Genomic DNA, 13,088 nt, shown 5'->3' with positions numbered 1-13,088 from the left:
AAAAGAATACAGTGTCCATGTAACTATTTCGGGTAAAGCTAGCCGGGTGGCGGGACGCAGCACCAACGCTCCACCAACACTTTTTTCACAACCTGACCCCTTTAACGGCAGCCAGGCTGGTCCAGCACAAGATGACCCAGAGTCAAAGGGAACTGAGGCAGATCCCTTGTCCTGCGGGCCAGTTCGTGATGTGTGCCTCAGCGAGGGTCTGTTTCCTCTACAGCGAAGGTGCTCTGGGAAGCACTGCCTCACCCCTGAGAAGAGCTTTATGGAGGGGAGAACTCGGCACTCAGACTCCTGTCCTCTCCCTTCTTTGCTGTCTATTCACCCACTCCCCAGCATCAGCACCCTCTCCACCCCTCCCTCACTGACCACCAGCTCTGCAAAGCGGACGTTGAGTTCCTCTGGGTTCGGCATGGGACCAGAGAACTCCAGATACTGTAACGGGTGGTTGTCCCGGAGGTCGATCTCAGGGAGGTCATTGCCTCCAAAGCAGCAAAGGAAGCCCAGGCCATGGTGACTCCTCTTGCTCAGAGCCATGGTCACCGCAGGCTGGGATGGTCAGCAGGCAGATGCCTTAGGTCCTCATTGGCACAATCTAGGTAACAGGACAGAGAGAACAGGTGGATATGAGAAAGGTAGGGACAGAGGCCACTCTGCCTTCAGAACTATTGTCATGGAGACTTTTGGGGGCCATCGGCTCACTATCAAAGGCCTGTCCCCTCTCTCAGACTCTGCTTCTTCTGTCTTCTTTCACCTGGAGTTGCTCATCTGCCCTCAGCAGACTCGCAGGTGTATGCTGATGTGGACATTTCCCCATTCCCTTTCTTTGTCCCTGGAGACATGAAGAGGATAGCAGTCACAATCTGGGACCTTCAGGTGGTCAGAGTTGGTGTCTATCTGATGTTTCCCATACCTGTGATGAGGCTATTCTAGGAGTTCCCTGCCCCTGGAGGATCAACATACACCAAAGTTCATTGATCTGATCCATTTCAGGCTTGGGGAGAGATGGCTTTAAAGGCGATGGGAGGGGAGGGTAGAAGACAGGTGTTGGAAGAACTCCGAGTTAATTAGAGGACTCAAATCCTGAGGCATAAGCCTCCAGAGGAGCGAGGATGGAAAGAGCCTTCGTAGCTCTCACCCATTCTCTTGTACTCAGATTCAAGTAGGACAGCATATCCACAAGGCAATGGCTCACCCATCTGCCTTGAAGGAGGCCAGTGCCCTCGCATGAGAAGAGTTGGAAGATTAAAGCCCAGGTCAGATGAGGCTGCCCTTTGGGATGGTGTCAGATATGCTTTTCATACCCACCAAGAACAGAGGACACTACTCTGACCAGGAACTGGGACTGACTGGTGGATTGGAACAGAAGGGGTTAATTCATTAGCTTGCCCCTGGGGAAACCTCGCTGAGAAAGGTGCCAGCTGGAGGAGGAGCACTGACTCCCACCATGGTTGCCATGCTTAAGCTAAGCCATTGGCACACAGACCTCTTCAGGGCAGATCCATCCTCCACCTCTGGTCCCTAATGCACCTCAGATGAGCTGAGTGGATTTAACGAGGAGACTAACAAGATTCACATATTCAGTCTTTCTCAGGTCATCTCCCCACCATCTTACACACAGAGCCTCATTATCTAAATATAGATGCAGGATTCATTTGTTTGCTCTGTATGCGTGTGTCGTGTGTGCATGCTCACTCACAAACATTTGCATACCGTGATGCACGTGCAGAAGTCAGAGGAACTGATGGGACTCTGTTCTCTCCTCCCGCCATGTGCATTCCAGGAATCCACTCCAATTGCCAGGTTTGGTGGCAATCACCTTTACCTGGTAAGCATCTTGCCAATCTTTACTTCATTTGGTGGAGTTGTTGAGTTATTTTTGAGTCTTGGTACTTAGCTTTTCTCTCCTTGGTCTGGATTATTACCACATAAAGACATACCCACAGCTGTCACTACACCATTGCCGAAAATACTGACAGGGCCGAGCATGTATTCCCAACAAGATAACAGCCACATCTCCAGATGCCCGCACACTCCTTGCCCACACCTGGGGCATGGTCCATCAGCGAGTGAACTCCGTACCCATGTGACTCTAACAGCCATATCTCCAGACGCCTACATCTCCAGATGCCTGCACACTCCTCGCCCACACCTGGGGCATGGTCCATCAGCCAGCGAACTCTATACCCATGTGACTCTTCATTGCCAGCCCCTTCCCTGTGCAGCAATGTGAGAAGTTTTTGCTGTAGCCCTGTGAACTTGCTATACTAACACTGAAGCATTCCTTTGAACCAAGCTCTAGAATCTTACAGTGAAATAAAGAAGGCAAACATGGCACATGTGTGCCCTGGAACTTTCTAGAGAATAGCCCTTTTCTCTAGGACTCCTAACAATTTAGCTATTAGTTGTGAAACTGTATCAGCTCTCATTTAAATTACAACCCATTTTAATTGCCATTCTAGGACTTTTAAAAAATGATTCCATTTTTATCTTTCTTTATAGATTGTGTGGTAGGTTTTTGAATAGGTACAAACGAGCCTTAAATAAAGCAGTTTGAAAGAGCCATGTGACAGTGCTTCTTTTCTTGATTAAACACCGGCCCTCCTGCATATCTGAGGCACCTTGAAGGCAGAGGCTGCATCCCCACCTCTCTGGTGACCTTCCTTTCTATAGGTAACAAAGCCTTGTCTCAGCAGGTGCTCAGTCCATAGGTCTGCCAACTTAGCCATTCCCTCTGTTCTCGGAAAATCAGGAGACAGGGTCTTTTACTAAGTGGCCAGGAAATATCGATTGAAACTGCTCTGCACTAGCAGATGACAAGCAACCGGGAACCTTTTCAAGGAGTAAGAGCCGAATTGTAGGGCTGGGATGGAGGAGTTGTTATCCTGGGCCATAGTGACAGAGACTTCAGATGCTCCAGGAGGGATCTCTGAGGTTTTCTATGGGATTTGGCAACTGGTGACCAAGCCGAGTGGTGCTTGTTACTCTGTCTTTGTTGGGACAAAATTCCTGGCAGAAGCAACTTAAGGAATTTTGGGGGTATAGTCCCTCATGATGGGAAAGACGTGGAATACAGGAGTGCTCGGCAGCTGGCTACATTACGTCTGTAGTCAGTGACACAGGAGGGAGCTAGCACCTAGCTTGTTTTCTTCTTTTTATGCAGTCTGGGACTACAGCCTGGGGAACAGATTGCACCTCAATCAGCCTAATCGAGAGACTCCCTCACAGACAAGCCCGGAGAGTTGCCTCTGGTAGTTCTAGATTCTGCCAAGCTGATCACGGCCAATGTTAAGCCCCAGAGTGGGTGAGACAAGGTCCTAGTGCCTGAGTGTCAGGCTTTGTCAGGCTCCAATCTGAGGGCAGATGGGTAATGGTGAAGAATCTGAAGCTAGTTCCCTCTGCCTCACCAACCTTGTGAATCCAAAGGAGCTGCAGAGCAAGACCTCTTGGGTTGAGTAGAGAGACATAAAGAAGCTTCCAGACGCGGAGGCAATGAGGCCAGGCTAGGAGCATGGTGGAACTCTACGAGGGTCAGACTGATGCCCAGAGGACTTGTGGCCCTCTCTTCTTGCCTTCACCCCTCAACTTCTTGTATCTTCTTGTATCTCCTCAGCATTCTCTGCTCTCCCACCCCTACCAGGCCTTGCCAAATCAGGAATATGAGCTAAGACAGTCAAGCTGGAACAGGTTTACACCAGCTGCTCACAGCCACTACTGCTCTGGTTGGTCGGTATCCTTGTGAAATTATCTCGCGTGACATTTCTTTTCGGAAGAGATAGGCACAGAGACTGCTTATACCTCTGCCCATCTGCTTTCTTAGTTCTAGCCACTTGCTGGCAGTGCCAGGAGCTGAGGTCTGGAAGTCAGGCATCCTGAACTTTGACCCCTGACTTTGCTTTTCTGGCTGGTTGTGACCTTAAGGATATCGCCTAGCTAGGAGCTCAGGTGCCTTCTCTGAGATACTGACATAATCACCAAGTCTTCCGCAGGCATTCTGTGAGTGGTGAACAAGGCCATGGACATAAAGTGACGGGGACCTGGGTTCTCAGTAGGTAGAGACCAACATGGCTGTTGGACTTTGGTCTCAGAGCCACCACAAACGAGACTGGATCTGCCCAGAAACACATTCCACCAATGGGATGCTTAGGTCCAGTCTTACAAGAATTGCCTGCTGGAATTTAGAAGTCACCCAGATTTAGTTTCAGAACCTGAGAAATTGAGATTAAGGAACTGGCCTTTTCTTGCATTCCAAACTCACTCTATTAGTGAAGAGCTGATGGGGTTTTGAGGTGATAGATAGGCTAATTACGCTGATTTGATCTTACAGAAAACGAGTCTGTGTGGACGCGTGGCCTTGTACTCCACAGGTACACACATGATTGTGCATTAATCAAACCAGGGCTGGAGTCTAGGGAGGTGGCTCAGCTGCTAAAGGTGTCCCTTGCAAGCACGAGGACCCCACTTCAGTCCCCAGAATCCATGTGAAAAAATGTCAGACATAGTTGTTTGTGTGATCCCAGAGCTAGGGAGAAGGAGGCAGGAGGACAAGTGGGGCTTGCTGGTTTGCTGGCAAGTTCATCCTTCTCGGGAAGTCTCAGGCTGGTGAGAGGTTATGTGTCCAAAAAGACAGGAAGGTGGGTGAGCAATACCTGCGGTTGCCTTCTGTGTGCATGCACATGCACACACACACACACATGCACACACACACACTCATACACGCACGCACACGTGCACAGACACACCACAAATAGAGCTGGGGATACAGTTCAGTGGTAGAATGCTTGCCTAACATTTATGAGACTTCAGGTTCAATTCCCAACATTGCATCCCAAATCAATCAATCAATCAATCAATCAATCAATCAATCGAAATTTAAAAAGAAAAAGAAAGGAAAGCAGAAGTCAGTGACTGAGTGTGGGCAGGGAGTGGGAAGGTGAGGAGGCCAGAGCAGTGTGTTGTTGTAAAGTCCCTTTAAGGAGAGGAGCAGAATTGAGAAGCCACAGGGCTGGGAGTGAACAGCGGGAAATAAGAGCAGAAGCCCAGCAACTTGAGCTCAGGCCAGAGGGGCTGAACCTGCCCCCAGCATGACCCATTTTTCTATCCATGGAAGCCTCCCCAGTACTGCAGCATCTTGTCCCCCACATTCTTCCCTCTTCCTGTGGGGACACAAAGCCATGGGGTCAACACCTTCTATGAGCTGTAAGAGTCTCTTCCACTCACCCCCACTATCATAATCTCCCCATACTCTGAGAATGGGACTGGTCCCAGCTCTGTCACTATACTTGAGGGTCAGTGGTCATGGTATCTCATAGTGTTCCTCTCTCTGAGACCTAGATCACTCAACGTAACAGTTGCCTTTGACTGAAGATCTCCAAGGACTCTACAACCCCCAATCTTTCTCACTATCTGGCTCCATCTCTTCCTAAAGGTTTCCCAAGGGACTCCCCTATTCTGAGCATCCCAGCTCCCCACATTCCACCCTAAGTCAGGCAGGAAGGACTTCCTATGTCTTGAATCTGTTCCCATTTGGTCCACTCTAACCCTGACCCTGACCCCTCATCGCTCCACACTGCACAGCTTGCATCCTAGAACTTCAAAGGCCCCCATCAGCATTATTTATTTCTTGGTCTTAATTAAAGACAGAATAATGTTAATACTTCAGATTTGATGGCATGAAAGGCACTGGAATGGATATACATTTTATACCAGTAGACCCAAGGTCAATGGTATCAGTAGAAAGACATAATTAAGGGACTAGAGAGATGGGTAGTTCACAAAACACTTGATGTGCTTGTATGATGTGCTGAGTTCCATTTCCCAGGACCAACATGAGAAGCCGTGTGTGGAAGCCTGCACTTGTAAATCCCAACACTGAGACAGGGAGACAGGTAGAGCCCTGGCTCTCATTGGGCCACTGCCTCGTCAAACTGGTCACCTCCAGACCAGTGAGGAATCCACAAGGCAGGGTGTAGAGCCCTTAAGGAACACTATTCCAGGTTGACATCTGGCTTCTATACACATGTGCATGACATCTGTGTGTATATCTGTACTCCCACACGAAAAGAAGTGATTAAGGAACAAACAGCAACAACAAAACTATGGTTCCAAGAGAGTCAGGATATGGTAGAAGGTCCTACAGCAGTTGACAACACAGAGAGGATTCCAACCCACATCTGCTCGGAACCACCAAACCTCAGAGTTCCTGCCCAATATCCTAAGTTGATCAGTTCAGGGCTTTCTCAAATATGTTACAGATTCAGAACTTCTAACTTGAGCTTCTCTGTTTCCTGTGAGTTGTTCTGGTGACTCTGAGGTCTTGGATCAACTTCACAGTGACCTTGGAAAAAGTCAAATGGGTTGAGAGATGGGTGGGTAGAGGAGAGGAGAAACATAGGAGGAATAACTAACACTAACAACCCATTGGAAAAGTGGTATGGAGTGTGTGTGAGTGTGTGTGTGTGAGTGTGTGTGTTATAAACATATGAACATTTGTGCACACACAGACAGAGATATGAAGTGGGATTATCCTATAAAAGGGTCATAATTCCACTAGACACCACAGGCTAACAATTAAAAATCCCAGCATTATGGGTTACCTTTTTTGGAGATGTTGGCTGGTGAGGCCCCATAGACCCCCAACATTACCAGGTATTGCCAGTGCTCTTGATTATCCTCTAGAACTTGACAGAAGACCCTATTGCTGAAGACATAGACCTGTGAGCCATAGCGCGTGGAGAAATCCAGCTGGTATTGACCTGGAAGATTCACCCTTGCTGGCTAGTTTTCCTGGTGCTGAGAAGCTATCCACACTACTGGAGAAGGAAAGGAACGATCAGTCTTATCGAGCTACACAGAACACTGTGTGCTGCAATAACAAGTGACCTGACAAGATGGATTCACTGTATAATAATGACAAAATATCATGGAGTGTTATGAACCTCAGCTATTGGAGACAGAGTAGGGAGGGCAGGGATCAAAGGACAGGGAAAGATGCTGATCTTACATACGAGAAGATAAATGAAAATGGCACCTACAGGGTGATCCTTCAGTTCCCCCTCAGCTTGTTCACAAGTCTCATCTGTCAATCATGCACCATCTTTATAGCAAGGTCTGTATGGTATATGTGAATAGTATATGTGCATGTAGAGTATGTGTAGATGACATATGGATGTGGAATGTGTGAATGTTAAATGTGCTTTTAAGGTATATGTATATGGTATATGTGCATAATAGTGCATGTATGTGGTGCACTAGATGCTATATATATTTATGTCCTGTGGGTAAATGGCACATGTACAAAGTATGTGTGGTTTATGCATATATTATATATGCATGTAGAGTATATATGTAGATAGAATATGTGATTGTAGTGTACATCTGTGTGGTGTGTGTGTATTTATAGATGGTATATATGATATGTGTAGATGGGTGTATGTGTGCATATGTGGTGTGTGTACCTGTATGGTATATGGATGGTATATATGCATGTGTAATGTGTATAGATGGTGTATGTATGGAAAATGTGTTTTGTTGTATAGATGGTATATTTGCATGTGTGGTGTGTGTAGGTAGTATATATGCATGTGTGTGTAGACAACGTGTACATGTGTTGTGTGTAGATAGCATTTGCACATGTGTGGTATGCAAATGTGTAGATGGCATAAATTTTTATGGTACATACTGAAAGATTAAATGTGTGTGTGTAGTTGTATGTGTTTAGATGGTTTGTGTTTATGTGTGGTGTGTGGAAGGCATATGTGTATACATGGAATAGACGTGTAGATCTATGTGCATGTGTGTTGTTGTATACTTTCAGAAAGTTTATGTATATGTGTGGTGTGTGGAAGGCATATGTGCACACATGGAGTAGATGTGTAGATCTATGTGCATGTGTGGTATATTGGTATATTATGATGTATATGTGGTGTGGTGTATATGTGGTATGGTATGTGTGTAGTGTGTATGTATGGTGTGTGTGTGGTATACATATTGTATGTGTATGTGTGTGTGGTGCGTATGTGATGTGTGTATGTGTGCTATATATGTGTGTGTGGTGTATGTGTGTATGTGTATGGTGTGTGTGTATGTGTAGTGTGTGTCCAGCACATGCATCTGGACTCTCCTGGGTGTGTCTCACACTGGGGCATACCCTGCCTCTGCTATGGGAAATCAGCTGCTTCTGAGAACCTGAGATGGAAGAAATAAATTGATGACAATTATGCATCCTAAACAGTTCCAAAGCTCCACACCTCAAACAAAACAGAGCAAAACACCAACACATCTCTCAAAGGATACTAGTGAATATTAAGAGCATGGCTGGGTTCACGCAACTTGTCCCTTTCTCCCTCTCTACCTTATTTCTTGGCCCAGCTCGTTCCCCTCCTCTGTTTTTGGCCTTTTTGGAGATCTGAGCGTTGAGTGCACCAGGCCAGCACCCAGCCCTCTCCAGTCTCATTTTCACTGTTGATTTTGGGACAGACGCCATTACCCAGGCTGGCTGTGAACTTACTCTGTAGCTCAGTCAGGCCTTGACCTTGGTATCCTCCTTCCTCAGCCCGCACCACCAAGCCTGAAATCCACTTTTTTAGTTACGGTTGCATTTAATCATCTCAACATCCCATAAACATGATTTGAAGTCCACTTTTACTTTTTAGACATTGTGGACTAAACCTGGGGCCTTGCAAAGCTGAGTACACATCTACCTCTGAGTTCTCTTCAGTGCTGAAAAAAGAAATTAAGTTCTGAAACAGGGTCTTGATAAGTTGCCCCGACTATACTTGATCTCACTGTGTAACTCAGGCCTAACTCAAATGCACGATTTGCTTGCCCCAGCCTCCATAGGAGCTGGGATCACAAGCCTGTGCTTCCATGATCCACCTGCCCCAGCCTCCATAGGAGCTGGGATCACAAGCCTGTGCTTCCATGATCCACCTGCCCCAGCCTCCATAGGAGCTGGGATCACAGGCCTGTGCTCCCATGATCCGCCTGCCCCAGCCTCCATAGGAGCTGGCATCACAGCCTGTGCTCCCAGGCCAGACACGTTTCTTTTATATACAAGGAAATGAAGGCTCAGAGAAGACCGGCAACTTGCCGGATTGAAGTCAGAAAGCATGCAAACTAATTCCAAAGCTCAGAAACAACCTTTCCACTGTGCAGAGATCAGAGGGTATAAATGGCAGCACTGGTCAAAGCAGAAGGGTCCACAGAGCCACGGCACTACCTAAAATATGCATGTCAGTCCAGTCTGCTCACCATCTCTCCATCCCAGCTCTCAGAATAGAACCTGGCTTTTCAGACAGCAGCCTGGCTCAGAGCCCCAGCCGTAGGCAGCCATCCGGCCGCATCAGCTCACCACACAAGGTCCCAGAGAGGTCCAAGTGATCTGGTCTGCAGGGCATGCCAGCTGGGTACAGTCTAGATCTGCACCCTTCTGCCACTGGCTTAAAACTCTTAATATGTTTAAAACAAGAAACCTTACATTTTTGTCTTACCCTGGGTCCTGCAAAACCATGAAGCTGGTCGTTCCCGTCTCTACAGTGGCCAATTCGGACACGATTTCCCAGGAAGTGCAGCCCAGGCCAGCCACTCCCTGTATGTTTCCAAAAATGTTACCCACAGTCCCTGGATGGGCAGGACTGGAGGCAGATACGTTACTTTAATCTGGGTGGCTTCCTGACCCAACGGCCTTGATCTGAGATTCAAGAACTGGCCCCCAGCACCCTGATCTCTCCTCCCTCCCTGGCCTCCCTCCTCCATTGCAAGCAACCAGGCTTCCCTTCACAGTGACCCATTTACTGCTCCAGGACTGGAGAGCAAAGACCTCTCCCCTGAGGCAGGAACTCGATAAGAGCTAATGAATGGCTATGTTCAGTGGATTCCCAACACTGTCCATGATAAGATGCGGTATTAAAGTAGCGATACATTAAGCCTGCACAAAGACTATGTGTCCTTCATCATTCTACAGTTAGATAAGTAATAAAAGCTTGAAAAAGCTTAGCTTTGAAAGAGAGTCAAGAACCGCTCTGCTCCTTCTCCTGGGGGTCTCTGGTCCCAACCTCTCATCCCCAATATCAACCTCCACCCCTTTGCTCCCCATCTATCCTCTCTCCATGTATTCCTACTTTTGCCAAATAGTGGCCTTTCTGGTCACCCCAGTCCACCCACACTATCCTAGTTCATAGAGAATCACAGTATTTGATTTGTTTTGTATTCATTTATATTTTTATAACAACCATGTTTGCTCCATCTAGATTCTAGTGCCAAGAGAATCACCTCTAGTACCCGTCATTCCTTGGGAAAGCACCCTCTTCATGAATAAATTCAAACAGCCAGGTGTGCAAAGAAGAGAAAGGGATTCACGGAAGATCCTAGGAACCCAGGTAATTTTCCTCTCCCGTATCCACTAGAAGGCATGTGGACCTTAGCTAAACACTCTCAAGACATGTCAAGTGACCCTCAAAAAGGAATGTTCTTTTATACATTTGTGCGCCTAAGTCATACCTAGAATTCCCAGGTAAACTCAGGACATTTTGATTTCTGAACACTTCATATCTGATTTTTTATTTTTTATTTGCTTTATTTGTTTTGTTTTATGTGGATGGATATTTTGCCTGCATGCTTGTATGTGTGCCATATGCATGCAGTGCCACAGAGGCCAGAGGAGGGCAGCAGATCCCCTAGAGCTGGAGATACCTAAGGCTGTAAGCCCAATGAGAATTGAGCTCCTGGGTCCTCTGCAAGAGCAGCCAGGGCTTTTAATCACTGAGTCATCTATCCAGCCCTTTTAATTTTAGTTTCTGAGACCAGATGTCACTTTGTAGCTCAGCCTGTTCTGGAACATACTATGTAACTCCCTAGACTGGCCCTAAACTGATCCTAAATCCCCCTGCCTCAGCCTCTGGAATGCGCGGATGGCAGGAGCTCCTACTACTCTCCTCCATGACCCTCCGTTACCCCTTAACCCTCAGCATCTTGTGAACAAATGTTGTAAGAGGTAGGTTTCTCCACAGAGGCTGACATTTCATCTAGAGCCCAGCCCCCACCCGCGGTCTCCAAGCCCTGCATGAACATCTCATTTCTACCACTCCCTTTTCATCCGCGACAAGTCTGCAAGCTCTGCGCTCAGTCTCTCCACGAACTGACAGGGTCTCCCTTTCTCAGTGCTTGGGATGTTGACCCATCCATCCATCGTGGAAACCCCACAGAGAAAACCCACCTCTGGTATCCTATTTCTCCATCTGTGACCCCACCTAAGGCCCTTCTCTCAGACCTGTCCCCTCTTCATGCATGTTCCCTACTGTCTGCAGATGCTTCTGCTCCCCAGACCCGGTGCCTCCCTTGAACCCACTTCTACCCAAACACTGTCCTCCCAGAGCCTGTTCCCATGATGGATCCTGCCCCCACCCCCAAGGAAAACCTCCCTCCACTTTTGAGTGTCTTCCCACAGGTCCATCTCCACAGGGAGGCCCTCCCCACTGCCCTTCCCATTCTGCTGACTCTCACCTGGTGAGTCTTCCTACCAGTGCTTTCCCTGTGCCCTCCTCTATCCTGGCACCACTCAGCTCCACGCCGACCAACTGCTTCCTGAATCACTGCTGCTCTCACTCAGTCAGGACATTCCTCATTCAAGAACAACATCTCCACAGTTTAGCAGGAACTAGATAGTGCCTGGTGTGGGCCTGGCACTTAGTAGGCATGCTGGGGCACAGACAAGGTTCAGGGCCAGGATGTCTGCTTTTCTCCCTCTCTGTATCTCAGACAAATCCAATGATCCCTCAGGAACCTCCTTTTCCTGATCTCAGACGCAGCTGGGAACTCCTCCGGACCTCTGCCCCTCCTCTCTCTTTAGACCACCCTTGCCTCTCTCTGGGGATGGTCTGGCAGGCCCAAGGTTCAAAACCACGGAAGTGCCTTAATTGTTCTCCGCTACCCTGCGACAGGCACGGCCTCTGTGTTATTTCTTTCTTATATAAAGAAACTGTGGTTTTTCTCAGACAGAGGTCTCATAGCCCAGGCATTCCTCAGACTTGCTATGTAGTTGAGGATGACTTTCAGCTTCCGATCCTTCTACCTCTGCATCCCAGGTTCTGAGATGACTGGCGTGTGCTCTTCTACCTAGTTTTATGGCATGTCGTGGGTTGACACAGTCTCCTGCAGGTTGGGCAAGCACTCTACCAACTGACTTGCTCAGCGTTCATCTCCATAGGGAGCCCAAGCAACTCTTCAACATAGGTCCTAGCACCCCAGTTTTAAGTTTGATGGAGAGGGCACAGAAAAATCAAACCATTGGGTCAAGTGTCACAGAACACTGGGGTTACAAACAGATTTTGACCAGCTGGCCAAAGCTCCTACACCCTCCCACCCCACCACACACACCATGTTCTGTATTTGTAGATTACCTGGTGCTGACAGCCAGTCAGGTCTCCCTTACAAGTGCTCTTTGTCAGTTCTGCATTCACCTGTGTGGAGTGTCCCATTGCATTCAGGCACCGAGGACATGACTCTGTTGCCACAGCACCTCGGGCACTGGTGTGGGAAGCGTTGCATGTCTGGCTGCAGCTCTGCTCACCTTACACTCTGAGCTTTCCTTCTCACACTTCTTCTTGGCTTCAGGTCCAAACTGCACAGCAAGCTACCTGCTTGCGTGGGCGCCTAGGTCCCCAAGCTTTTGTCTCTCATTATACTTTTCTGCTGGATCTGCAGTGGCAGTGCATCCCAAGTCACCACGTGGCCATCTGGACACAGGAGTTTAGTTTTGACCTGCCTCTGCCATCCTCTGTGGCAGTATTTATACCAACTTTTCCCACAATTCACCTCTTCTTCTCTGTAACTGTGAATGAAACCCTCCCCAGCTACATGGTACAGTCAGTAGCAACACTTGGATTCCACTCCAAACCAAATAAGCCCTAAGCTGTACGTGGGTCCAGGGCCTGGGTAGAGGCCAACAGGACAAGGGGCTCATCCTGATGTGGTCAGGGTTGTCCAAATTTTAAAACTGGAAAGTCTCATTTATGAAGAATCTTTCCAACTCAAGAAACCTGAAATAGCTGGAACACAGAAAACTCTGTCTAGGCCGGTCTAAAGCA

At 47.9% G+C, this 13,088-nt stretch overlaps 1 protein-coding gene across 3 annotated transcripts in view; it reads right to left on the bottom strand.

Moving 5' to 3' along the window:
- Daam2 (dishevelled associated activator of morphogenesis 2) overlaps positions 1–13,088 on the bottom strand; it is a 122,443-nt gene that overhangs the window by 50,170 nt on the left and 59,185 nt on the right. For all 3 annotated transcript variants that reach the window (XM_057751328.1, XM_057751330.1, XM_057751329.1), the window contains exon 2: positions 373–598. In XM_057751328.1, the coding sequence (XP_057607311.1) occupies positions 373–540 (168 nt within the window). In that variant the 5' untranslated portion in view covers positions 541–598. The remainder of the gene's footprint in view (positions 1–372; positions 599–13,088) is intronic.

Source organism: Chionomys nivalis, chromosome 19 (assembly GCF_950005125.1).
Source record: "Chionomys nivalis chromosome 19, mChiNiv1.1, whole genome shotgun sequence".
Classification (NCBI taxonomy): domain Eukaryota; kingdom Metazoa; phylum Chordata; class Mammalia; order Rodentia; family Cricetidae; genus Chionomys; species Chionomys nivalis.
The sequence above is the reverse complement of the archived record's forward strand: the minus strand, read 5'-3'. Positions and strand labels throughout refer to the sequence as shown.